Source organism: Oryzias latipes, chromosome 16, assembly GCF_053564925.1.
Source record: "Oryzias latipes strain Hd-rR chromosome 16, Olatipes_Hd-rR_3.1".
In the NCBI taxonomy this organism is placed as follows: Eukaryota; Metazoa; Chordata; class Actinopteri; order Beloniformes; family Adrianichthyidae; genus Oryzias; species Oryzias latipes.
In genome coordinates, this window is record NC_136252.1 from 30,317,498 (window position 1) to 30,345,458 (window position 27,961).

The 27,961-nt window shown below is 38.4% G+C and overlaps 1 protein-coding gene across 1 annotated transcript in view; it reads right to left on the bottom strand.

Moving 5' to 3' along the window:
- The window catches only part of si:ch211-113g11.6 (semaphorin-7A), a 44,665-nt gene that overhangs the window by 11,264 nt on the left and 5,440 nt on the right, over positions 1-27,961 (bottom strand). Inside the window, exons 2-10 of the mRNA XM_011485736.4 lie at positions 22,819-22,958; positions 18,861-18,923; positions 15,504-15,599; positions 15,196-15,298; positions 11,441-11,548; positions 10,032-10,171; positions 7,958-8,136; positions 7,347-7,455; positions 6,930-7,134 (exon numbers count right to left, since the gene is read on the bottom strand). Coding sequence (XP_011484038.1) covers positions 6,930-7,134; positions 7,347-7,455; positions 7,958-8,136; positions 10,032-10,171; positions 11,441-11,548; positions 15,196-15,298; positions 15,504-15,599; positions 18,861-18,923; positions 22,819-22,958 — 1,143 coding nt within the window. The remainder of the gene's footprint in view (positions 1-6,929; positions 7,135-7,346; positions 7,456-7,957; positions 8,137-10,031; positions 10,172-11,440; positions 11,549-15,195; positions 15,299-15,503; positions 15,600-18,860; positions 18,924-22,818; positions 22,959-27,961) is intronic.

Here is a 27,961-nt window from a genome sequence, read left to right on the forward strand (position 1 = left end):
ATAAATCCTGTTGTTTCTGTTCTTTCATCCCAACAGTGCATCAACAAAAAGGCACCAGCTGAGGGTAAAGAGGTCGCTTTGCTGCAATCGTGACAGAGAGTCTGCAGAGTAAATCTGCTTTTAGCTACACTTATGCAGGTGCAGAACTGGGAGAACACATAAACACCTTTTTACTGCCTCTTTGCATGTGCACAGCAGCGCCGTAAAAAGCTTTTCTGGTTGAAGAGAAAGCCAACAGGAAAAATTTCCCATGTTTTCAGCTTCTTTCTTCATATTTTGCCAACCAGATCTGCTTTACTTTTGTAAGTGAGATTCACCAGTCAGGTGCCACTTTTTCCCACCTCTACAGCTGATTTGATAGACAAGAAAATTGGCTTAATGCAACTTCAGAATTCTCCTGTAGTCGTGCAGGTGCATTGTTGCGTGTTTATATCCATGACTGACATCCTCAAGACTCCTTCACGGTTCTCTGTCTGACATTGACTCACAGCTACTTCTCAGATGATGGACCAGTTTCAGTTTAATTCTCCTTTGTTGCTTTTTTCCTAAGTGATTCCTCTGGGCTCTGATGCAACAAACACTTTGAGCTTCTCAGCTATAATAACCTTATTTTTTCTTTATGAAGGAGATTTTCTATCTCTTACATGCAAAAATCCCTGATGGCCAGGCATCTTAGAAATGATAACAGACACTGGACATGTCCTTTTAGTGCCCTCCTCCTCATGGCTTTGATCTGATTTGGAGACTAATGTCTGAGCTCGTTTCTCCAGGTATACCAGCCAGATCTGCTGTTTAAAAAAGGTTAAGACACAGTCAGACTTCAGGAGTGGTCACGAAAAGATCCAAATAAACACTGGGGTTCAGAAATACAGTTAACCTCACATACGCTTGAATACATCTGCTTTCACGCTGGAATCACCTACAGGTCAGGGTAAAGAGGCTGATTCAGCAAACGCAGCCTGAATACAGGGTGGTTCCTTAGCCTGAATGCAGGCTGGTTTCTTGAAAGGGACTCAGAGTTTTGCATGGTGGTTGTAAAAATCACAGAACAGAACATAAACCCTAAGGTTCGTTTCATTAATTTTCTGCAGAGCCCAGGCTTTATGTTTATTGCACTTTGTTGTTTCTCTCTTTTTGTAATTAAACTGCCAAAATAGCAGGGACTTCTGTGCCTCTGTTGTCCATTGCTGCAGTTAACAGTGACATGATATCCGTTGTCTCCTTTTCCTTCCTCCTCTGCAAAAAGGGAAGTCAAAGTATGACAAAGCAGTACAAATGTGCACCAAAATAATCTGCTATTTGATTGTTTTTTGGAATAATGGAGCTGAAGCCAGTACATTGCAAACCATGCAAACATAATGACATTTCTATTTTCATAGTTAAAAAAAAAAAGCTGTTATTTTTTACATTTTTATGTGCGTGTTTAGGGGACATGCAGTGCAGCACATGATTCCCATATAATGCAGCTATGGTCTATATTTGAAGAAGCTTGAAGGAGATAGTTCTTTATTGAATTAGAAGGTCTATTTATTATTTTTGGTGCCTGCTGGAAAGTCCCTCAGGGCTTAAAAGATTCACTCTGATCTCTGTGTTTCAATATAACACGTTTTGAGCATAAAAATGAAAAAAGAAATCCCTGCATACTGGATAAATTGCAGGGTAAATGGTGAATTTCTGATATATACTGCTGCAGCTCTGCAGAAACTATGTCCTAGAAAACAACACAGTTTTTTTTAGCTGCACAATGGAATGATTACAATTGAAAGACCACTGGGAGCAATTTCAGAGTAGATCAACAAATTATCTGAGCTGGTCTTTAAAAGGACACCAGAGTATCTTTTGCTGGTAACTTGGTAAAGGTTTGCTGCATATCTTGCATTTTTTCATCAATGAGCTCAAAATTGTGAGAAGAATTTCACAAACCTTTGCCCTTACAAAAATCAAATAAAAAATAAAATAAAGTAAACACGTTTATCTGTCCAGTGGAACAGGGACTTGAGGTCTGACCAACATACAGTATTTCTCCCATCAGCTTCACAAAACATCACATTTGCAAGTGTGTGGGTGTGTGAAAGCTATACCTGTAGGTTTTAAAAAGAGGCACACTGGCGCAGAAGAATCCTATATTCAACACAATTCCATAAACAAAGCAGCAAGAAACGGAAATTGGTTCTTTTGTTCAGCAATTATTTTGAGCAATGCATGTAACCAATATTCATCTGGTTGAGACAAACAAATATGTCATCAGTATTTTGAGCTGTGGTGGCAGAATGATGCAATTCATTTTCAACAAACACCATCAGAACTCTGACTTCACCTGTTCTGTTCTTTAGAACAGACACAGGAGACCTTGATGCAAACGCAGAATCTAGTATTCATGAAGCTCAGGTTTGGTCTCTTTTTCAGCCTGTGAATGTTTTTGATGATGAGTGGAATGTCAAAGCTCCCTGATAAGGTTTTTTCTTGGTGATCATTTCACTAGCAGTGACCGAATAAAGATCAGAGGATCTCGAGGAGATGAGGAATGCTTGGTTTAGTGACGAATTTACATCCTTCAAACAAAGAACAGTCTGATAGAAAAAATGCTGCTGATTTTCTGCCATTTGGATCTCATAAAGCCCATGTTGCTTTTTGTTTCCCACTGAGCAATATTGAAATGTTTGAATAAAAAGTAAACTAAACATTTTATTAAACAATTCAAAACACTAAACATTGCTATTTTTTGTGACCTAAATTATAAAATAGCAATGTTTAGTGTAATTAAATGTTCTTTTCAGCTTTTCTATTCAGCGGTTGCAACATGGATTCAGCTTATTTCTATGTCTTCTGCATCCTCTGCCATATCATGTCTTTGTTCACTGCATCCATAAACCTCAGTGCATAATTAATTATAGTACAGTTATTTATTTATTTTTTGTCCAAAGATTAAAAAATAATGTGCATAATTGGGAAAGGCTAACAGTAGGTTACTTTTCATTGTAAAAAAACAGAATCAAACCTGTCTCATTAAATGGTAATAAAGGGATATTTCTGACATATTCCATAACATTTTACCAGGATGCAGGAAAATATCTGATGAATATTAATTTATGGATTAACATTTTGCTGTTTAAAATGAGAAGAAGAAAAAAAGATTTATGTTGGGTGCCATCTTTTGACATGAGAAATATTTTAAAATGTTCTTTTTTAGTGTCTAACCTATAAGGGACAACCAAAAGAAATTTAAAAGAGAAGTAAACACGTGAATTTTGCAACAAACTATATACACTGTATAAGAAAATGTAAAAAATATGTAACAAGCGCAATGCTAAATGAACAAATATATCACAATCTTGCTTTGAGTTGATCATTGAGCTATTTCAGATAATTTCAAACCCAACATTAGATGAATTAGTCACTTCTCATCTAAAATGTATTTTTTTCACCTTCAAGACACGATTAGAATTACAATAATGTATATCGGCGACAAATGGCATCAAAATCCTTTGCTTTTACAGTGCTTTTACAAGAAACAAGCTGTGGTTTTGTTACTATTAAGCTTCAAAGTCCTGATTATGAAAACATCTTTCCTTTGGCGTTGAGGCGTGCTGCTGGCAGACGGCGTCGGTCATTACTCAAATTAGATGGTTGCTTGTAAATTACTGCAATTGTGGAACACCCAGAGTTATTTGTAATTTGCAGCCATGCTCTAATTTGCGCACTTTAGTAAATCTGAGGAAGCCTTGCGATCTCACATCTCCACACTCCTAGATAATTTTGCATAAAGGATAATCATCCTAATTTATGTGCCAGATTCCACACTGAAAGCATACACATTTTCCCTTAAAGCCACAAACGTTTTAAATAAAAGCCTTAATGTTTGCATGTGACCTATTAACAAGTCAAAGACTGATATTAATTCCCTGACTGAATCTTTGGCAAAAACAATCTAATGATATTTATTTATTTAATAGGCTTTTAATTCAAAAAGAAAAATGAAATGAAATTTTATTTTAGAAAAATAAGCCATTAATGTGTCATTTTTGATACAGTTTTGAAGATGTTATTAGCTAAGCACTTTAAAAAAAATGTTATCCACTGTTAGTTAGTCAGAAGAAACAATTCAGTTTGTCAACTACCTGAGGTTTCACATGGAAGTTCCCTCAAGAGAAGCTTATATGTAGCTGCAGGGTGCTATTTCTGCAAATTAGGAGTATTAGTAATACTGTCTTTTAATCAGGTCAGGTTGTTCTTTTATCCTTCAAATGCTTCTCCTCTAAACATCTAAGACTGACATGATCAGGATCTCTAATTTAGTTTTTTTTATGATAAAAGATCAACAAATTAAAAATGTTTTCTGCTTCCTCAACAGCCGCGTCAAGGTGACCTTTTTATCTCGGAGCCTCTAGAGTCGAGCTGCTTCAAAGACTCTTTCCTCCTTTCTAGCTGAAAAGCATCAGTAATGGAATAAACATGCACAGAAACACTGCAAAATGGCAAAGGAAGAATAATGTCAAAACAGAAAAATAAAGCACTTGCCAAGTCGTGTGCAAAGATGAAGTAGAAAAGCATGTCATCCATAATGGTAATAGTCTGCATGGGAACGGTTAATGGCAAGTGTGGGTGTTGATTTTATCGGCACATTACCAGCTGAACCTTTGATCCAAACAAGAATATATTTAAAAAAAAATGGATGAGTCTGAATGTACAGTTTGGTCGCAATTAGACAAAAATAAATAAATAAAAAGAATCATTCTGACTTCTGTGAATCCCTGAACAATGCTGAGAAAATGTCAATGTTGGCTTTAAAGACTGTGATTGTTTTATGCTTTAAAACAAACTTGTACAACATCGATGATTCAGACTACACTAAACGGTGATTCATCAGAGCTTATGTGAATCCCATAAAACTGACGACTTGATACAGCACCAGTCAGCTTTGGACCTCATTAAAATCATTTCTGTTTTTTTTAAACGGGATGGGCATTTTTCTTTGATTTTGTTGATAAATAGAAATCATACATTTTCTATGAAGTTTAGAATGAAAATGAGTGTTTCAAAGCATGTTGTATTTATAGGAAAAGATAAAAACAAACAGTATTCACAACACTTGTGTTCACCTCACTGTCACTTGTGTCCACTGTAACTTATGATTAGCTCAATGTTTTTCCTTTTTGTTTGACAGGTAACCTCAAGTTTTTTGTTTGTTTTTTAAAGAACCATCAACTTATAACTAATATGAAAAATGAGGTTCAGGGATTAAACAAGTCAAAAAAGGCTGGGGACTTTTTTTTGCATATTGATGGGACTTTGCACAAGCTGCAAAAAATGTTTATCTCTAGAATGTAAAGGTAAAGTTTTAATTAACATTTCGTCTTTGATCTAAAATGAACATTACTTCCATAGGAGAGAAAGATTTTGTAGCTGTAGAACATCAAATCTCCAGTGTCGCCTGTCCACCTGGTCTCAGTGTGGCTTAACCTGCTCCACTTTCCTTTTGGGTCACCACAGAGAGCCGTAGCTGTTCATAGCTTTTCAATGACTGACACAGCTTTAAAAAAATCCCAAAGTGAAAAACTATCAGTCTATTTTTTCAATCCACTTTGTTTCCTGTCCACTAAATATATCACCAACCCAGAAAAGCCAGATACGTGTCACGCATAGAGCCACCGTAAGAAGGATGATTCACTCATCGCTTGGAAAACTCATACATACAGGGCAAAGGCACAGGACTTGTTGCCATGGTGATGTCCCTGAGGCACAACACAATTTTTTACTTCACTGATGTAGGCTGTGCAGCGCCTCTGATGAACTGCTCTCATAAAACAGATACAGAAACAATCTAATCAAGGCCAGGAGCTGCTGCAACACAGAAGTGCACAAAAAGATTTGACCATCGTCTCAGTTTTCAAATATCTTCTTAAGTGAAATTTCAATTGTTGGAAAAAAACAAAAGATAAATTTGCTTTTCTTGGAGCAGATTCAGTTTTAAATTGGGAAAAACTATGTTAATTAGTGGAAGAAAATGTTGATGTAGTTCCAAGATGTTTTTTGGAAAAGTTGTTTTTGCTGTTAGACTTTAAATTTAAATGGAATAGAATCCCAACTGTTTGGTCGACACATGGGATCTAATCCATCGTTTTCACTAAGGGTTTTTACAAAATCCTACCAAGGATAGAAAAAAGTATATTTTAATGTCTTAAATATGCATAAGAAATAAGATTCTTTCTTTTTTTCCCATATGCATTTGTTTCTGTCCCTACATTTTGCCTGCTTGTTGTTGAATATAGTATCTGATTAAAATCAACCCAAAACTAGGTGATGGTTTACTGATAGAGAAAACCCTTATGTTTATGTTTCTTTATGTTTATGTTGCTTGAAAAAAGGAAGCGACAGGTTAACGACCAATTGAAGACAAGGCTGAACAGAAAAAGACTATGTGGTAAAGAAATAAAATATTAAACACAAACAATAAAATTAATAAAACTGTATGTTAACCAAGCGAAATGGGCATGTGCTAAACTTAAATGACAAGCACTCATATAAAAAAAGTAAATGCACAAAATAGAAAATAAGAACAAGAATAATAAATTATATTATAAAACTTGACCACTGCCATTTATGTTGCATGAAATTGCCATATCACATAGTTATTATAAATATGCATAGACTTGGAATACAATATGTTATAACTCCCCTGAACACACCTCGTTTTAAAACCAGGAAAATAGTTTGAATCTGCAAAATATGTGTTGACTTAAGTAAATCAAGAGTTTTTGCACAATTTTTCCTATATGACCTCTATGTGTCTGCAAACTGCATGCCTCTTCTATGCGTTCATGTCTGCTTTTGTGTTGTACTCCTTGCTCTGGTCTCTTAACTGGTCTTCATGAATGTTATATCATTGTGTTGTTTATATAAAAGGCCCACTACTGTTTGAATGCTCTCACCTGTTCCCAGGTACAGGACAGTGTAGTGCTCATCGTTGACAGCGAGGGTAATGTCCGCCAGCGTGTGCGTGATTTCGTCATCAGTCGGGAGGTCAAGTGGAGCCACGCCAACAGGCCGAATCACGTCCTCAATTTCCGGGTTGTATCTGATCACCCCGAGGTTTTTGATCAGATTTTGCTCTGAGATGCTTCCTTTGCGGGCACACTGACAAGACAAAAGGAATTATCCGTTCAGAGCCGGCTGAGCTGTTGAATAAAGAGGCCACAAAGAGTTTGCTAATTGCTTTCATTAACTTGTGCCTTTGAAAAAATAGGCATTTTATTAATTTAGTCTTTTTTTTTGGTGTATAATTATAGGCTGACTCGTGCAGATTTCTAGCACTGAGACAAAGAGAAAAAAGAGCAGAGTATTTTTACCATTCCGGGGCGATTGCCTGACAATGGACTGCTATAGCCTTTCAATCGAGAGGTGGAGAAGGCTTTGTTGATGTCTTCAATGGAGTAGGCACAAATCACTTTTTTTCCCCTTTAAAAAAAGGGCAAAACACAAACTTAAACACTTGTAAAAAGAGCAGAATCAGTGGTCATTGCTAAAAAACAGAATTTTCATAACGTATTGCCTATTTCTGATATTAATTCAAGAATATTTTAAAGAATGATCTAATGGTGTAGTTACTGAGGATTTTTTTTATCACATTTTCACACAAATACTAAATTTATAGTTAGTTATTTATACTAAATTTGTTTTTGCTTTAAGTTTCACAGCCATTTAAAAAACCTTAACACACAGATGTTGTAAAAGACTGAAGTGGATTAAAAGTATGTGTTAAATTATTTTGAGTTTTAATCCAATATGGTTATTGGCTGCTAATTAAAACAATAAATTTTCTTTTTAATAACATTTTAGTGATTAAAATTACTTTAATATGTATTGTGTGGTGATTAGGACCCCGGATTTTCAATAAACCAAGATGAAAGCCTCTAAAACATGGAATTAATGGTAGCTTTCAGAAAAAGCTGCAGCTTACCAGGCGTTGGAAAAAAGGCCATACATGATACCAGCCCTCTGCTCCTGGGCTGTCACCACCGCCGCCTGCTTTAAATTGTTGTACTGCTGTTGAGTGTTTCCTGCACCACACATCACACGTGCCTTCATGAAGGTTGTCCAAGAGTTCGGTAGTAGTTGCATAATGCCGCCTTCGTCCACCTGGAAATGATGTGGATTATGTTACCAAGCCACACCACAAATCATTTCTCCTGTTTCATCCATGGTACTTTTCTGCAACTTTGATGGGACTGTTTAATTTTGAGGTTTTTATTTATTTAAACAGTTGATTAAAATTCAATGTCATTGTTTGTGAGCAAAAAGTTCAGATGGAAGGAGCTGCAGATACACAGATCTGCATATTTGGTGTTTAATTGTGCTGTAACTGGAAAATTGGTAGAACATTCAGGCTAAAAACACACACTTGCTTTCTTTTTAATAAACATTAAACTGTCCAGAGATTTTTATGCTTCTTGAGTTGTGCTTTAGAATTTAGATTTTACGTTTGTAGAGACACAAAACACAATTTGTAAAGTAATATGCAATAACTGTTGTGCTTGCAAAGATTTGTCTGGAAGATATTATTGTTGTGAATCATTTTGATTCGTCAGCTTCCATATTTGAAAAAAAAAATAATAATAAATTAGAGTAATTTTCTCACTTCCCCAGTTTAAGATTAACATCTGCAGAGGAATCTCTTGATGATCTTGTACACACAAAATGACAGTAACGGAAGTATTTAAAATGATCCACTAAAAAAATCAGATGAAAAAAGTTATTTCTATAAAAGTGAAACATCAGATTTATATTTGATTTCTGTCTTTTTAAATTGAAAACTGTTCTAGTCAATCTGTCAGAAATAAATAGCAGAGGCAGGTTTTTTTTTTTTCCATTCATAAATGGCTAATTTAGAAAACCCCTCTTAACCGTTTTCTATTAAAACATTGCAGCAACATTTATTATGAGCTTAAAATTTACCTTAAAACAGAACATTTTCAAAACTGAATATAAAAATCATTGAAAGCAATCTAAGAGTTCTCAATCATCAAAAAAACATACATACGTGTGAAAGGAGCTTGCAATTATTCCCAATTCAACTCAAAGGACTGGATATTGTTAATGTAAATAAAAAATGTACAGCAGCTGCAGGTGTGGCTGTTCAGGCTTACTGTGCTGTCAGGACTTTCCACACTGAGATGACAAACTGCACATTGGTCGCACATGAATTCACACATCCAGACAACCTTGTAGTAAAATAGCTCTTATAGTTGCATTTTAACAGCCGTGTTTCCATTGCGGACTTCGGAGAAGTCCAATGGGAGTAGAATATTCTTTTTTCTTATCAAACCCTGATGCTGTTCTCATCAGGATGCTGTCCAGCACAGCTACAGATTCACCAATGGCTGCTGACCCCCCGCACCCCGTGGAGCAGTTGGGGTCAGTGGAGCACTACAGCAGGGCTTTTGAGGATGGGGTAAACACTGAGAATCAGTTCCACCCACATACTGCTCTTAATCATGGAGCTGAAGAAAGCCCCCACCTTAGAGTCCTGAATTTTAATCATGGGGGATGTACAAAAGGTTGCAGTCCCACTAAGAACCACTGGAGGCAGGTTGCAAAACAGAGGAGTTTTGCGTTGACTCCTACTGTATGTTAAAAAACTCCAAATATTAGCATTTATAGTTTGGTTTCATGGATCTTATTGGTGCATGCTGCGTTATGTCTTCTTCATTGAAACTTTGAGGGAAAATCTATTGTTTAAATTGTATTAGATTTGAAAGGAGCCACATTTGGAGGGGGGGGTTGTCATTGGTTGGTGCGTGGATTAATGTCTGGACCCAGTAGAGAGCCAAACTTTACTACAGTTGCTAACATTTATTGAGCCCAGTTTCGTTTAGCATCATCTAAATTTAATATGAGAGATCATACCTTTAATGTCACAACCCTTATTGTCATGGGGCAGGGTGTGGTGTCATTTGTTGTGTTAAAAATGCACTAAATCAATTTAAGAATCCAGGAAGTTTTCAGCTTTTTATGTGTAGATTTGTCATATTCACCGTGCAGACTCGGCCTATGCGCGCTCGGAACGGCTCTTCATCCATCTTGGCTGATTGGTTGAACTCACTGAAGAAAAAGTAGATCTCCTCCTTGTACTTTTCTGAAGATGGGATTATGGCTGCACCTGCAAACTGAGGATCTGGAAAATAGATTTAATTAATGTCTTGAATTTTTTAACTGTGGACAGAGATAATAAGAATAGCAATTTTTAGGTGTCACTTTTCAGCCTAAAAGCTGAGAAAATGTCATAACTGAATTAGGAGGTTTGAAGCCCAAAGCCTTAGTCGACTCTCCTTACCGGTGCATACGGGCTGTCTGCAGGGTGAAAAAATAGGCAAAACTGTGCAGGACACACAAGTTGCCCACTAGAACTGTTAGAATTGGAGAGAGGCAAAAATGTTCATGCACATTTTTTCTATGGGCATGCTGCGGGTGTCAGGTTGTAGTGAACACTAAAGATAAACATAAGGGTACAGTGGGGCAAAAAAGTATTTAGTCAGCCACCAATATTGCAAGTTCTCCCACTTAAAAGGACGAGAAAGGCCTGTAATTTTAGTCATGGGTATAACTCAACTATGACAGACAAAATGACACGAAATCCAGCAAATCACACTGTCTGATTTTTAAATATATTCTTTGCAAATTATGGTGGAAAATTTGTTTTTTGGTCAAATGGAACGTGCAATTGTTGTGTATGTGGTAAGTGTAGTGAAGTAAGGAGGATGTAAGTTGTACGCTGTTGTAGGGTGCCCTTACGCTGTAAGGTGTGAGTGTTGACTCCTTCTGATCACACGTGAATGTTGCACGTACGGGTGTGCAGGTGATACATGATCCCATAGAAATTCGACATAAACTATTGTCTGATTGCCGAATATTCTCTTTTTCTAACAACCAGGTCACACGCAAGAAGCCAGCAGGAAGTCCCCGCTTAGCACTTGAACAACAATCAACCGGCCTCTTGTGCAGTCCACACTATTTGGAGTGTGTGGAACAAATGAAAAATCTGTAGAATGCGCCTGCGTCTCACCTACTTTCACCCTTACTTTACCCTTGCGTGTTGTATAAGTGTTTGCTATAACCTGTCTGCCGCAGTGACAGATAAAAGTGTCCATGAACAGTTTTGTCTGTGAGCGGTCCATGGCCTTGCTATTTCCCGCAGGCCACCTGTGTGTCCTGTACAGTTTTGACAATTTTCCCCCCACAGACACCCCGTATCCACCCGTAAGGCCAGTTGTGACTACGGGGCTTTTACACTCAAAGAACACTAGAGTGAACTAAGCTGATAATGATTTACTTGCTTCTCTCTCAGAGGACTGTAAACAGATGATTTATGGACACCACCACCCACCATCTCCAAATGTGTTAGTTTAAGCATGTATGCCTTCTGCTTGCTTTTCCTCCTACTCACTTAGCAGCCAAACGTTCTCGGTCTTCAGGAGTTTCTGGGGGCCAAACGTACGCCGAATTGAACCACTTTGACCTCCAGCCACCGACATAGCAGAATACAGACTCCCATCTGAGACGGGCAGAGAGAGAGAAGGGATGAGAAGGAAGTGAGAAGAGAAAAAATCACGAGAGGCACTTGAAGGATGGGTGCAAGGTTGAGAGGAGAGACTAAAGTGACACAAGAAAGGGACTGACTGAGGCTTCAATGAGAGGCAGATTCAGAGAACAGACAGAGATGGAAAAAGTGAGGACAAAGGAAAATGGAAGCCCCCAAAAGAAATTTGGCAGAAAATGAAAGAAAGAGCAGCAAGCACAAAGAAGACATCAAGGCAGAGCAGCTCCAATGAACGGCCAGCAATCACCATATTCTTAAAACCCCCTCTTAGAGCGCTGTCTCCATAGCAATGCATGAGAGGAAGTGTTATGGCAGCAGCATCTTAATCAGGACTGGTCGTTAACTGAATGTCGCTCAGCTCGAGCAAAGAGGCCCCTCATTGCATCAGCAATCGATCCTCATCTGGAGGAGCATCCTGCAGCGCAAAGAAGCCGTTGACTAATTTAAGCGTCTTTTAAGACATAACATCCGCACTAAACAGGTAAAAAAAAAAAACTCTACATGTCTCTCAAGGTGCAGCATCATTACTAAAAGGTCAGGTTAATTACAAACTGCCATGTTTAGGTAATGTGATACACAATCAGGCACTTAATACTTGAATTTCCTGTGAAGTGCAGCGAGGCGTTCAAGTTCTATTTGTCACAATCATGAAGCAGAGGAATTACACCGCTCAGCGTTTGGCTTTTCATAGGATGGCAAATGAAAACATTGCGTCTGGTTTGAAGATTTGTGTTGACATGAAATGCACAACAGTGCTGAGGGTGTGCACAAACTAATAATGAGTCCTATGAATAACTAAACTCAGTTGGGACAAAAACAAGAAAAGGGGGATGAATGTAAACATTCAATAAAAAGTTACACAATTACTTTTACCCATTTAATTTTTATTTTCTGCTTTAATAAAAAAAATATACAGGACATTTTTGTGCTTTCTTTAGATTAATTTATAATTATGCAAAATGTGTACTTTTAGTAACTTTTCAATGTAACTCATCACTTTAATTTGAATGTGTTTTTACATAAAAAAACAAGAAATAGCCAATTTAAAAAAAAGGTTTTATGCAATTGTAAAGGTTTACCATTTTTTTCTTAAATTTTTAAATCTAAATTAGCCTTCGTAACATATTAATCACACAAAAGATTTGAAAACTACATAAAAAATAAGTACAATAAGGCTTAATGGGGGGGGGGGGGGTTATATAAATGTCCTTCCTTCCACTTCTTCTTAAGCAAACAAAGACTCTTTTTGCCTAACTTTAATGATTCAATGTGTCATGTGTTGTATGTAAAAGTACAGAAATGGCCAAGTAGTTAGAATTGCATCATTTAAATGTGTATGTAGGGGTATCTTATTTTAAGTTACTTTTAATTTTTGAATCAAGCCACAATAAATGAATACAATCCTTTATTTTGTTTGTTTGTTTTCATTGACTAAAAAAAAACACCCAAAAGATAAAAAGTTATGGGAGATGTGTAGACAAAAATAAAGTAATGAGTTTCAACCCTCAAACTTTTTTAGGAAAAGAAATTTAAAGGGAAATTTGGACTTGTTTTTTTTTTTTTTTTTTTCAAATTCACCCTCTTTTTTAAGTCTGAAACCCCGAACTTCAGCATTTTTAGTGCATTTTTGTTGGTACACACCTATTTAACCTCTTAATGCCTATTGTCGTAAATATGTGACAACGGGCCTAAATGCAGTCAAAAACCTAATGTATTTCAAGATATTTAAATTTCAACCATAAAACTAAAGACGAAACATTTGAACCATTTATGAGAAAATAACCTTTTTCTTTCTTTTTTGAAAAAACAACTGCAGCGCTTTTCAGAACCTGAAAGCTAATGTATTCTACAGAAGGCTTCATCTATATAACATTGTCACATGTGTCTCTAAAAGGATTTGTATGACACTGATAGAAGATGATTAGAGAAAAAAAAAAAAAATTGGTTCTGGGAGCCCAGAGTTCTCTGACATTACTTTGCTGCTCCTGACATAAATGAGCTCATAAAAAGGTTTCGTGTACCTTTGCTTCAGAATGTGAAATGTGACCTAATGAAAGTTTTTTTTTTGAGGGCGATATGAGATAATTTTCAAAAGACTTGAGTTGAAAACTACTTAATTTACTCCTATTAGATTCTCTGTTCTGATCAGTATTTTGTTTTATCATTTCACCTCTTGGATGTTTTCTGTTTATTTCTGCATGTTACATATTTTGTATTTTCCAATATCCTCTTTTTCTGGGAAATTATTGTATACTCTATTCTGTTCTCTGTAAAGTCTTCACACCTGGTTTGAGTTTAATCACTACACCTGATCCTAATTGTCACTTTACCTCAGTTTGAATAAAACCACTCAGTTTCCTGGTCTTCTCTGTCAGGATTACTCTTGGTTTAGAGTATGAATACCTTGTTTGTATGCGAGAACGTGTTGAAAGAGTCTTTTTACTTTATTTTTTTTGTGTGTGTGTTGAATTACCTTGTTTTGCTCCTCTGCTTTTACTTTTATTTTATTTTTTTGAAAGTCTGTTATTTGTTTCAATGGTTGTTTTTTTTCACCTGAAGTGATAATTTCTTTTTTTTTTCATTTTAAGCTTGTCCTGTCCAACAGCTGGGCAGACAGATGAGAGCTGAAGGCCTCTTGTGTTGGACATATTTTATTTTAACAGGGGTTATGAATCTTCAGACAAACCAGAGGTATGTCTGAATAAACCCCTTTTGTAATCGAGGCCTGTGAGGGATGAAGGGATCATTTCCCCATCTGGTACCACGATCATCTTTATTTTGTCTTACAGATTGTTGTATTTGAATTTTTGGCAACAGATGAAACATAATTTTGATGGGTCAAATGGCTGAACTATAAAATTCAGATTTAATGTTTATTGGACACAAAAAAAAAAAAAAACAGTGTCTAACCACATTTTATTAAAGTATTGGTGTATATGTGATCAATTAAATAATCGAATAATACTCTGAAATACTGTTGTAAACAGTGTTTCCACTATGTTTGTCACGAGTTATTCATTTCCATCGGACCCCTGTTGTCCACACGCTTTTAGAATTAACGAGTTCAGTTTAATTCTCCTCTAAAGTGGACTAAATTTGCACAGGGGTTTAGGTTTCTGAAATATCCTATTTCTGACATGTTCCAACTTTTAAATTCATCTCACTTTTGTCAAATTTTAAAGTTTCTTTTATTTTAAGCAAAGGTTGTGTTTTAAAGGTGGAATAAACTCAAGTAAGAATTTTTCCTGGTTTGAATGAATTGAGGGTCTGTCACATAGATCTGCATGAAATCTTCCAGATGCGATGTTTTGTATTTTTTTTCTTGTAGAGGTTTCATTAAAACATCACATGCTCAAGTCAATGGTCAGTCCTGAATACAGATGGAAAAAGCAGAACAATCTAATGTAAATGGAACGAACATGAGAGCCTTGAAGGACCCTCGACATTCACCCACGCATGGGTCAGCCGGCTGCAGCTGCAACATGTTGCCTGCAGCTGACGTCCTTCAGGTTCTGTGACAGCAGCTCAGTAAGGGATGTTTCACTCTGCCTTTACAAGCACTTCAGCCACAAGAATTGTCCTTCCTCTGTAATGTGTGTTACCTGCAGGCAAGCTGATGAACTTCTGTGAGGGATAAGGCGGTGAGATGTCCGAGGCAGACGCTATGTGGCCTCCCTGGACATCTGTGAGCACGGTGTCATTAACCTGCAGGAGGAAAATGGGAAAAACTGAATCTGGAAGAAACTTCTGTATTTCCTCCAAACCAACTTTAATGTATCTGCTGAAAACCGCTAATATCCTTTGTGGGTAAAGAGCATTCCCAGCTTAATTTTACAGCAGAAGAGTAACAATCAATTAATCTTAAGTTTCCTTCGCTAGTACAAGTAAAACAAGTGGAAAGTGAGCTTACCAGCATCCAGCACCTTGGGCTTCCTGCATTTGTTCCACAGACAATGAATGTGTCATTCACTTTCTGAAGGACGGTGATGAAATTATCACACTCCAGCTGTTGAAGAAAAGAGGCAAACATGAGGCAAAAGGAAAGGAACATGGGAAGATCTTGTGCTGAGATGAAAATAAAATACAAGGCTAAACATTTATAGAAAGAAAAGGAAATGCATGCAAAAAAGTGAATTTAAATAAAGGGAAAGACTGAGAAGTGTTCTGAAATGCAAAAACAAAGATGGGGAGCAGAAGTGTTGGGAGGAAAGAAAAAACCAAGAGCCCAACACAAAGAAGATTAGTGAGGAAAATGAGTTTGTTCAGAGGACACTGGAAACCATCCCATACTCTGAAGTCCTTTTGGCAGAAGGCACACTTGAGATCAGACCTGCAGTAAAAAGATGCAGTGTTCCAAATGGATTGCTTATTTATGAAGTAAAATGAACTTCAACATGCTACAAACTGCTTGAAAATGAGCTGAACCCCTAAGCGGTTGTCTTTATTCAACATTCAGGTCTGCTGACAAAAAAACAGATTATTTTCTCAAATGAAATTATTGTTGTTAATTTTAGATTTATTTCTTTTATTGGGAGATCAGACCTACAATCCTGTGCTGCAATCTGTCTAGGTGTGTGTAGGTGGATATGTGGGCAGTTGGATAGGCGGTTGTGTGGGCTAGAATTTCATTTACCGGTATCTGTCTTCAAGCCTGCATTGGTTTGCATTTCTATTTGTTCCAAGTAATATTTAAAGTCCGATCTTCTTTTGAGTCATTTCAAAAGTGTTCCCACTAATCTTTAAGTTAGGATTATGCCGTTTTTATCCAAAATAAAAAAAAAAAAGTGGTGTTTTCTAGGACATAGTTTCTGCAGAGCAGCAATAGTTTTTTTTAGAAATTGTCCTCTGAGGGACTGTTGACGTGGAGCAACCCCACCCCCCTTTCTTGTCACTCATGACTGAGAGCTGTCTGTTCACACACTAGCTCTACACACTATCCCGCTGGCTTACAGCCCCTCTCACCCCGCAACCTAACATTGCTGTTGCAACAAAAATGGGGAGCAATATAAGAGCTATCCAGGAGTACAGCCTTGATCCAGATTCCAGCTCAGATGAGGAAAAAAAAGACATACGTGAATCTAGTCGTCCTCAAGTGGATTCATCAGAATGGAGCAGGGAGCTTGTGGCCACCTGACTGTTGCACCTACGTCTCTGCTGAAAGCTTTTTCAAACATCTCTTTTGCATCTGCTCCAGATTTCCAACAATTAGAATAAAGAAATACCCAGAAATGCAATTTTTAAGCTTCATTTTCTTTATATGTGTTCTCAATGAAGTTGAAAAAACAAATGTTTTGGGTTTTTTTTATTTAATTTTATTTTTGGTGTAAAATTTCTGGCTTAAATGAAAAAGAAAGTTTTGTTTCCGAATAGTTATTTTTGCCTGGAAAAAGTGTAAATGTGTGCAATACTTGAAGTTAAAGCCTGATTTTCTCCAGATTATCCCATATGCAGAGACAGGTTTTTTTTTTTTTTTTATCATATATTTAAGCTCTAAACATGCTCTATATTCAAACACTGAAAGATCATAGAAGCTGTTTGGTTTGGATGCAGAAGGTCTGCCTGCATCACTTTTAGGGAGCTTCACTTTGAGGCAGCCAGTTATGATTTATATTCTGCAGTGCTTCTCTAACTCTGCAGGCTGACGTGGACAAAGAGGAGAAAAATAAACGTGGACGTGAAGCTGGTTGGGTGTAATTCTCCCCAAAAAAGATCTTGCAGTTATGATATAAAAGGGATAATATAAAAGTACTGTTGAGTTTAATTGTATCTAAACATTTCTTTTTTTTCTTCTAGAAAAGCTGAAAATATAAATTATTTAAGTGATTTAATAAGAAGGTAAATTATTCTGCTGACTCATCTGTGACTCATTCTTGATGTGAGTTTGTGTTGGAGTTCTTCCACGGAAAATTGCTCAGCCTGTGTGTTATCAGGGGATTCGCGCGCCTCCTTCAAGCCTCTTTGGTTTTGCTTACTCGGAGAGTTCCTCCGGCTGATCGGTCCAAGACTCCATCTGCCCCTGAACACGTCATTTACATCAGAAACCCATTTGACATTGGTTTCAGGCTTGATACCATGATTAGCTGAGAGGTTCTGACTTGAATTAAGCAAGTTCACTTTTAAGTAATCAGAATGTTTTTTCTTTTGTTTTTTATCATAAAAAACAAGATTTGATTTTTTTAAACAAGGCATTATTTTGTTTTAAAAGTGTAGCTGCTTTATATAATGACATTTTCAATCAAAAATTAGTCAAATGGAAGGATGAAAACGCATTGATCTTTTCTGAAACAAGATAAAATCAAGTGGTTTCCTTCAGATCCTGTCAACCTAGCCCCCCCCACATGTTGGGACACCATAATAAATGTATAAATTAGAAAAATGCAGGACAGAACCAAAATGGAAGAACACCAAAACTAATTTTCTGGGGATTAAAAACATGGTTGCTGCTATTGAAAAAAAAGATATGTCCAACCTGGAGATTTGTGTTAAATTTCTGTGCTCAAAATTTGCTCCAGTGTTTTTTTTTTTTCACCTGGATATTTCTTTCCAAAGAAAAATCCACTTTCAATGCACAATTTTAACAGATTTACTGCTTTTAGTTTGAAACGAGACCTTCAAGGTTATATGGGAAGATACAAGAAGAAAATTTATAGTGTCTGTTCTAACAATCACAGTTACGTCAATATGTCACATTCCATAGGTTTTAATGTTGTGATTCACTAAAAGTCAATAAAATAACCCAAAAAACACTAACTTTAGCCATTTAGTGCTCATTTGTTAACACCTTTTCCTCCTAAATTTTTTTCTTTTACTTTATTTTGAAAAACCAAACCAGCTTAATGAATTTTCTGTTGGTTTTAGTCTAAAACCTTTTTTTTTAGACAGAGGACTGCAGTATAGCAGAAAACATATTTTCTACAGTGGAAAATAATCAAACGTTGATTTAAAATATATTTTACTTTAGCGTATTATAGTTTAGAGACTGTGGTTGATTGTAACTCTGCCGCACTCTCTCTATGGATTTATTTTAATTGTTTATTCCAATTACCTACTCACTGAATTGCAATGCTCGCTTTATTAGTTGGAGGTGAAGATTTCTCCTGAGTAATTGTATCTAATCTCTTTTACTCTTAAAATCCTTCAGAATTGAAATGAAGCTGTAGCTGTTTCTTGTGTAAGGTGGAAGCTGCAGCACAACAGATGAGGGCGATGAGGAGCAGCATGGTTCCGAAACAAAACCATTGAGTTTTGACAGAGAGGACGTTCTTACCTCTACAGGTGCAGCCTTTGCCCTGCAGGTGTCAATCGCAGTCTGATCAGACGCCACAGGAATCTGTTGAGAGGGAAAAAAAGACTCTTTGGTTGGGATTCATTCTCTTTTTGCATAAATATAATTTTTAAAAAGCAAATATATAATAAATCTGTGTTTTTCTCCACAACATTTTCTCAAACCCTCCTACAATAATCTGCTTTATGTAAAAAAGAGACACAAAAATCGCCTGAAAGAAAATCTGTTAAGATCTCTGAAATGGGAAATACTGACGATTTCATTTCTTGTGAAATTGAATTTAATTTATTTCAAGCAATCACAATAAGCAAAAATATTTCTGACAATGGTAAACAAGATATTTCAAACTTAGTTAAGATGACTGGTCATAAAATACACCCTTCACTCTCCTCCTCTTCCTCTGTCATCTTGGTCAGAACTGCACACGAAAAAAATCAACTAATTATTTTTTCAAAATGACAGATTTTTTTTAAATTTTTCATATTGGTTTTATCCCCATAGCAACCATATTAATTCTGGGTTGCCTGGGAGTGACAAACAGGTCAATGTACTTTTGGATTTACGTAGCAACAGAGATTTCTTGTTAACTGCACCCACATTCTTAATGTGTTCACATCATGTCTTATTGTTTCATTCAACTTGAGTCAAGGATTCATCTATTAAGTTTTCACAATATTTCGGTAAAAATAATGTGCGAGTAACAGGGGAACGTCACTTATGCAAGCTCGCCATGCTGACAGTCAAAATCTAAAAAAACTTTAAAACCAACAATGTTTTCCTAAATGGATTTGGAGTTGTAAAATAAGAGATGAAATTCCCTAGAAGGAGCTTTTGTTTTTTTTTATTTTAAGATGGTGGCCTCTTTCCAAAGTCATTAAAATGTTGTTCGTGTTTGTAGGCTGAACTTGACTTTTCAAGAGGACAAAAGTTTTACTTCTCTACATTGTGCAAAAATGTAAAAAAATTGCCAAACATCACACTTTGCCAGAAAATGCCCACCAAGCCAGATAGGTCCTGTGGCCATCCCATAATTTCAGTACTTCCTTTGAATATCCTAGACACGTATTTTCATTTCGTTACATGATTTTTAAATCTTTCTTGAGCCCTATGAAATATTTTGGTCTGATTACCTTTTTTTTTTACAGTTCTCCCATTGTGATTTTAATTTTTGGTGGGGGTTGTTCACTTTGCCCAAAATCATTTTCACTGGGTTTAGGCGTTTGCAAATTTTGATGTGGCAGGAGCAACATTTTTACCAGAACACGTACTAGGAAAGAAACAATCTGGTCCTTGCACTCCAGGGCTGCTGCAGGACATAATTAAATGTAGGATTATTGAAAAACGTACAAGTCCTTCCAGAGTGGAGGTTCAGCGCATACAGCTGTTCCTTTTTGTTCTGCTTTTTAACAGTAAAAATTGATCTTTCTCCTCTTTAAGCTCTTGTAAAATGAGCTGGGGGAAATATACCACATCCAAACGGGTTCATAGTACCAAGACACATCAGTGGTTGCTGATTTTTCTATTTGTGTCATCATTGAAATAACCCAGAGTTGATTCCACAAAACAGGATTTCCTCGCATGTCTGAAGCGGACCCATCAGCTGCCCGCACCGTCTAATCTATATTGACATTGTGATTTCAAGTGCACTTTCATTAATGCTTGCATGCTCCAGATTCCACAATCTGCCTTGGATCTCAGCTGCTTCTGTGGGTCAGCAGTGAGGCGTCCATCACGAGTCTCTGCCCTCTTTAACTCGCATGTCGCCCTCGCAGCAAAGATGGCAGCTTGACTGTTACCGTTGCTCATAGCAACAGAAACAGCAGGGGGTTATATTCACCGGCTTGTGTTTTCTTTGCTGAACCTTTTTTCAAACAGAAAATTCTAAGTAGTTCATCTGCAGCCTAATGGATAGAAGCATTAATATACCAGTAGAATGGTCAAGGAAAAATCCAATTACTTTCATTTTAATTTAGATAAATCCAAATGGTGCTAATCTCTTATTGCATTTCTTTAAAAAAACTTGATTGTAAAATGTAAGAGTTAAAAACCAAAGGCTACAGCTATAACTAAAAATAATGAAAGAATATTGCATAGTGTTTGCACTGACCTACAGGGTCATTTTAGATGTTCCCTGTGATCCAACGTAAGAGACTCCCTCCTTCAGGGATGGAAAATGATTTGGGGCTTGGTTTGACTAAGTCCTCTTACCTCGAAATGCCTAAAAATCTTTCTGAAAAGCTCTTGAAAGCAGGGACTGGGCACAACAAGGATTAAAAATTGCTTTAGGGAAAAGATTAGAGGTTTAGAGCAAAGAATGTTTTCAGAATATGCAGGGGTGTACTTTTTAGAAACAAATGAGTGACAGTGTGTCTGAAATAAAAACAGCAACAACAGTCTTCATGAAAATTGTTCTGGGTTTATTAAATTTTTTTGAAATAAAATGTCCAGTTGTCACTGTCTGCTTGATACCACCTTCAACTCCTGGAACAAAAACATTTTTCTGAAGACGCTTAAACTGAGACTGAACATCACAAAAAATGAAGAAACTAACATTCGTTAAATGAAAAACCATCAATCCTGAATTTTCTTTTTTCAAATTCTATTTTTTGGCCTTAGAGTGGTCTTTCAGTCATTTTGACAGCAGCCAAAGTAAATTTTAGGTTTTTGGATTTCTGTCACCAAACCACACAGATGTTCTGAGTCCATTTTAAAACTGTCTCAGCACCTTCTGACTGGAGCTGCTGCTGAACACGCTCCTCCTTACGGTGTGGCTGAATGCAGTTGGAAACTAATTAAACTGAAGTGCAAATTATTTGGAAATGAAAACAAAGAGCTGACACTCTGGGATCACTCACACTTGTGAGGCAGTCATGAGAGTGTTACTCATTTTTCTTGTAGTTTTGTATTTCAGCAGCCCTATAGACCCACTCTGCTAAAAAAAATTGTTTTTGTGTTTTTAACAAGTTATTGAGGTATTTTTCTGATGACGGAGGATGTGTATAAAGATAATTCAGCTCAAACTTGCTTTGTGTGAGTATTTCTTTACCCCAATAATTGTGAATCAGGAGCAGACAAAAAAAATGCTGTTTAAAAGAGAGCATATTTGTAATGTAGAAAATACGCTGTCGCAGGCCGCAAGCTTCCTGTTCCGAACACTCAGGAATGAGGAGGGGAAGAGGGGGTGGGGCTGCTTCCGGAGTTTTGTTTTTATCGTCCAAGTTGGCATCTGATTCAAAACTGTTTGGCTGGAGGGCTCCAATGTTGCTGGGCATTTTTGTTGCACCAATGTTGTTTGGGTGGGGGGTGAAGGGAGCTGTGAGCTTGTTGCTTGTCGATTGTTGCTCCAGTCCATGCCAACAATCCTGATTTAAACTCATAGGTGAATTTCTAATGAACTACTGCCGCTCTAAAGAAACTATGTCCTAGAAAACAACAGCTTTTTATTTCTTTATTTTTTTGGCTTAAAACTACATAATGATAATGAAAAGACCACTGGGAACGCTTGTTCAATAGATCCAAAGATTTTTAGAGTGGGACTTTAAGTCCTATTGTAAGTTCAGGTTGTACACGAGATAAAACCCAGAGACAAAAGTTAAGAGTTAAAATAAATTCAATTGAAAAAAATATAGAGAAGATTTAATTTCTTCAATGATTCAAAATATCAAGCAAGGTGCTAACCTTAATTTGAGCGCTCCCCTTTATTTCATAACATCAATATATACTCTTTTTTTTTAAGCCCCTACTTTATGATTAAAAGAGGGGACCTGAGGTGTGTGGTTTAGTTTCCACTTGTTGATTGTTTCTAAGTCATCTGCCTGCTGGCAAACACTTGAGTGCTATCGATCCACCTACTAATCTGAGGCTTTTCAGAAGAGGAAACAGTCTAACAGCTGCTTCAATGCTGCCTGTGTTTTAAGCTAAAGAAAAACATGAGTTCTACCTGCACGTCAAAGACTCCTCTGTTGGTGAACTTCAACGCATAGATGACTGCTCGGCCCCCCACATACAGAGTGTCGCTCCCCTCCTGGTGGTACATGCTGATGTAGTTCTCAGGTCTGCTGAAGTGGAACCTGGGGGGCCCTGAGGACAAGAACACAACAGACAGCAGGTTTTTTTTAATTGTTAAAAACATGTTTTTGGCAAGCAAAGTTTAAAATTTTGAAATATGACTAAGGGTCAAAAAGGTGAAGCAGTTCAGCTGCTGCATTTCAAAGACAATTTTAAAACCAAAAGTAAAACAGTAAATGGCTTAAAGCTGTTTAGGTCATCCGATGCAAATGAGCAAACATTAATAACAACAACAGAATACTGCATAAAAAAAAAGTATTCAAGAGTCATTTAAAGATCCGCTCTGATAAAAATAAATTTTTTCTTGTTTTCAACTTGTTTTTGTGGCATTAATCCCATGACAGAGGACATGTATTGTTAAATTTAGCTAAAATTGCATTTCTGAATATTTATTTATTCAAGTCGTGGTGAATCAGGAGCAGACAAAAAATTAAAGCTGTTTGAAAAAAAAGTATGTCTGTGACAGAACGTACAATTGACCAGGCCTCAAGCTTCCTGCTCCACTTCAGTCTGATGCATTGTAGACGACTAGATCCATGTATGTCTGTGTTCCACATCTGGCTCTAAACTGTACGGCTGAAAAGCTTCAACGTTTCTCACCATCTTTGTTGCACTTCTAATATTAGCTTGGGGCATGTGAGGGGTTCTAAGCTATTGGGAGAGTATGTCAACAGATGACGAGACGTAGGGGAAGGCTTACTCTGCACCAATAGTGCCGCCCTCATCTCAGAGGCTACTGCTGCTCTGCAGAAACTGTTTTTTTTTATTCTTTTTTTATTCATTTTGGCTACAAACTACATAATCATCATTTTAAAGAGCACTGGGAAGAAATTAGTATAGATCAAAACATGACTGGAGTGGTTCTTTAAAAAGATGGTCCAGATTTTGATGGAGTTGCTCTTTCCAGCTAAACAAAAGTCCAGCAAGCAGTCTGTTTCTACTCCTCTGTCAGCGTCTCCATGGGTTTTGGCAATACAGTGTTTTCATTTACAAGAGGACTTTTCTTCAGCTTTGCGTCAAGCGGTGTGCCTGCAGCACACAGCTTGGGTGCTAAAAGAAAAGGGCATGTCGTGGGAGCATAAATGTTAGCTTTATCATGTGGGCAACTCCTGTCACAGATTTTCCTTCGCTGTGGACGGCAACTAAAAAACCCACAAGCGCAGAGTCTTGCGTTCATTTAGACTCAGCTGACTCATCCACATTCTCACTATTTGTCAATGTACAGACAGAGAAGAGGAATCTGAGTATTGCTGATTGTTTCTTTTTATATTTCCCATTAGTAAATGATTGATTATTGTTAGACATTTGCAGACTTGGTCTAGAGGCAATAGATGTAAAAATTCTGGTATGCCATGTTTGGCTCTGAGCAGAAAAAGCTGTTTTCCTGGCTTGGTGGGTGCTTTCAGAGCCCTGTAACACCTTCCAGCAGAGACACAGAGAACAGATGATGACAGGGATGAGACCTATAGGGGGCTGCTGCTCTACGGAGGATGCATGAAAGTATCTGTTAGTGTGGGCTGGATGAGTCTGATTATTTGTTGGAGTGTGTTTATAATCCTCGGAGGCTTTTTTTTTTTTCTGTCTATGTCAGTAAGGCTATTGTACACACCAACTGTTACCTGAGTCTCAGTGGAGCAATGTCAGAATGCTGTGAGCAGCTCCTTGAACATATTGTTTTGCCTCTAGAAAGAAGAGCCCATACTGAGAACAGTGAATGGGACTTTTAAACCCTCCAGAGGATCACCAGTTTTTTTTTATTATTTTGCCATTGGTTTAAAATAACTTTTGTATATATTTTTTTTCAAACTAAAGCAGACGTTTTCAGAAACTTTCTTATGAAGGTTTACTACAAAAATATGCAGACTCTCCAATCTCTGATCCCTGCACAGAAAAGGACATCGAGTCCGACAGCAAAACCAGAATGAAGAGAGAAATGGTGATACGGGTTGCTAGCCAACCCACTATGTTTCTATGGAAACAGCAGCCTCCCTTGTTGACAAGAATGTAATTGATGAAGCCTGTTCTTCACAAGGAAATGAGACGTACCCCAGAAAAACCCTATGTGGCTGTTGACTGGGGGAAACATTAAAGCAACAAGTGAACATTAAGATTTGCTTTATTTTCTTAACAAAGGCAAATTTTGTCTGCAAAGCGTTGTCCTTGAAACTAATTTTCATTAATAATTGGTGAAGCTTAAATAAAGATGTTTATCTTTGTGATCCTGACGCCCCCTTTCACCCCCCGCTACATCAGCTACACCCAAATGATGAAAGTCCTACAAGAAGAAACGTTAAACTTATTAAAAATGGCATGATGAAACCCTATTAAAAGTGTAGCTGTACAAAAGCCTTGTGTAGCTTCTTGGACTATCAACTTGAAAGAAGCGTGTTAACCATGAAGGAATGAAAATGGATAAAGAGATGCTGGCTTCAGCGAAAGCAACCCCATTGATTGTTTGGTGTGATAGAATCTATGCTTATTACAGATTTTCCGTTTCACAACCATCCAATGTCACACAGCTTTCAGCATTTAACCATTAACAAAATGGTTCTGACTCTGCTTGTAAATTTTTCCCTTGTGTATAATCCAAGTTTAAAGGACAAGCAAAGTTTTTTTTTTTTTTTTTTTTTTTTTTTTTTTTTTAACTTGTCCTGTCCAACAGCTAGGCAAACAGATGAGAGCTGAGGGCCTCTTGTGTTGGACATATTTTATTTTAACAAGAGGGGTTATTCATCTTCAGACAAACCAAAGGTATGTCTGAATAAACCCCTTTTGTAATTGAGGCCAAAATTTATTAATTTCAATCATGTTTGAAAATCTTTGGTGTTGGACCGGACGGAAAAGGAAAGAGGGGAAGAAGAGAGAGGGACGTTAGAGAGAGGGGGGGGTAGGAGGGTGATAATAGGAGGGGAAGGGGGGTAAGACCATGAAGCAGCATAGAGCAGACAGGTTTACTGGTTGTTTATCGTTACGGTACGGTTCAAATGTAGTACAAAAAGGGCGGGGCCTGTTCACACACACTCAAATATTATCAACACACCTGCTAGCCGCAAAAATGTCCACATGTCAACATGCACACAAAACAGATAGTGTTCACGAACGCATACCTATGCCTTTAAACCAACTAGTGTGAAATCTTTCATTCATTCAATCATGCAAACTATTAGTGCAAAGGTGAGCTAACACCTGTGCTCAGGTGAGTGTTTATGTTCTTCTAAAATGGATGGTGGAATGTGAAAAGGAGGAGGAGCGCCCAGCCACCCCCACACCCATACCCCCGCCGCAGCAGCAGCGGCAGCCGGAGCCCCCCCAACGCCACACGGGAACAGGCAGGGAACAACCGCCCCCCGGGCGACCAAGACCGCCACCCAGGCCAGGGCCAGCAGGACCGCCGCGAGGCCCCCAGAGCCAGAGAGCAGGGAGGCGCAGAGGGAAAGAGAGCGCCGCCCCAGCCCAGCCAGGAAAGCAGCCCCCCGCCGCGCCGGAAGAGCCCAACGCAGGGCCCCACCGGAGAGGGACGCCCACAGCCCCAGACGAGCACCCCACCACCACCCAGGAGTTCCGGGCATCCCCCCGCCCCGACCCCAGGTACGAGCCAGGACCCCCCAAGGGAGACCCGCTCCGCACTCCAGGCAGCCACCCACCCGGCCCACGGTTGGTCCAGGTAGTAGCAAGGCAGGGGCCCGCCGCCCCCGCCCAGGAGGGGGGAACCCCGGGGAAAAAAGGGGGCCCACAAGGGATGTTATAAATATGGCCCGACCAGGCTCGGCCATGTTGGAAGTTTGGCGGGGCCCAGCGCCCAGGGGCAAGGACCAGGACCCACCCCCCAGGGACACGAACACCCCCGGCTCAGGTGTAATATGAACCCCCCCACCGTGCGGAGAGAGCACCGCCGGGCCCAGGGAGCCGGCACCCAAGGGACACGGCCGCCATCGCCAAGGGGCCCGCACCCCCCACCAGGGAAGGGGTAGGGGACAGATGGACCCAGGTCCCACCTTCCTTGTAAAATGTGTGTGCGTGTATGGGTGTTTGAGAGGGTGTTTGTGTGCATGTGTGTGTGTTTATGTTTGAATGTATATATTGAAGGGGGAGGGGTGTGTGTACTAAGGGGGGTGCAGTTAAAATTGGCGAGTAGGGCACTAAGGGGACATCTCCTGATTACTCACAGTGATGTCCCCTCACCCTCCACACCAAGGGGCCCTAAATGTCTAAGGTGCGGTTAAAATTGGCGGGTAGGGTGCCAGGAGGACATCTGCTGCTTGCTTGCAGTGATGTCCAAGCACCCCCCCTACCAAGGACCCTACATGTCTAAGGTGCAAATAAAACCGAAAGAGGGGGGGCCCACTCCATACGGCAACCATAGGAGGGGGGCCACTCCCAAGTAGCCCCCCCCCCAAGGCGCATCGCAGGCTAGACCCCCCACCCCCTCACCCTAATATGAGGTTATATAAGGAAGGGGGTAAGTTGGGGACAGCTGGTAGACTGTCCCCCGGTGGTCAAACAGCCGTCCCCCAGCCCACCCCCAGCAAAGGGGCCAGGGCCACCCAGCCCAGGGGCCCACCCCCGGAGGCGCCGACACCCCAGGCCCGGCACCACCCACCCCACACAGAGAGAGGACAAGCAAAGTTTTTAGTTCATCATTTGCTATTAGTAAAGTTCTAGCAAACTCACTAAACTCATATCTAATATCCACTTCATTTGAGCAAAATTGTGCTCTCTTTGTTGGAAGACCAAAGGGAAACTTGTCAATGCAGGTTATAGTTTCACTTCACATCATCATATTATCATTTTGATGCATTGAACTCTTTCAAGTTTGGGAAAATGAAATCTACAAAGTGAACGCAGCAACACATCTTTTTTTCTATTTTCTGTGCTCATTATTATATTGTTACAAAATAAACATGTAACTATTAGAAAACGGTTTAACTAAATATTCCCACATCTGTTTCATAGTCTAAACCAAAACTGTTGGTAAATCCAGTTTTATTGATATCTGTTCACAGAAAGAGACTTGA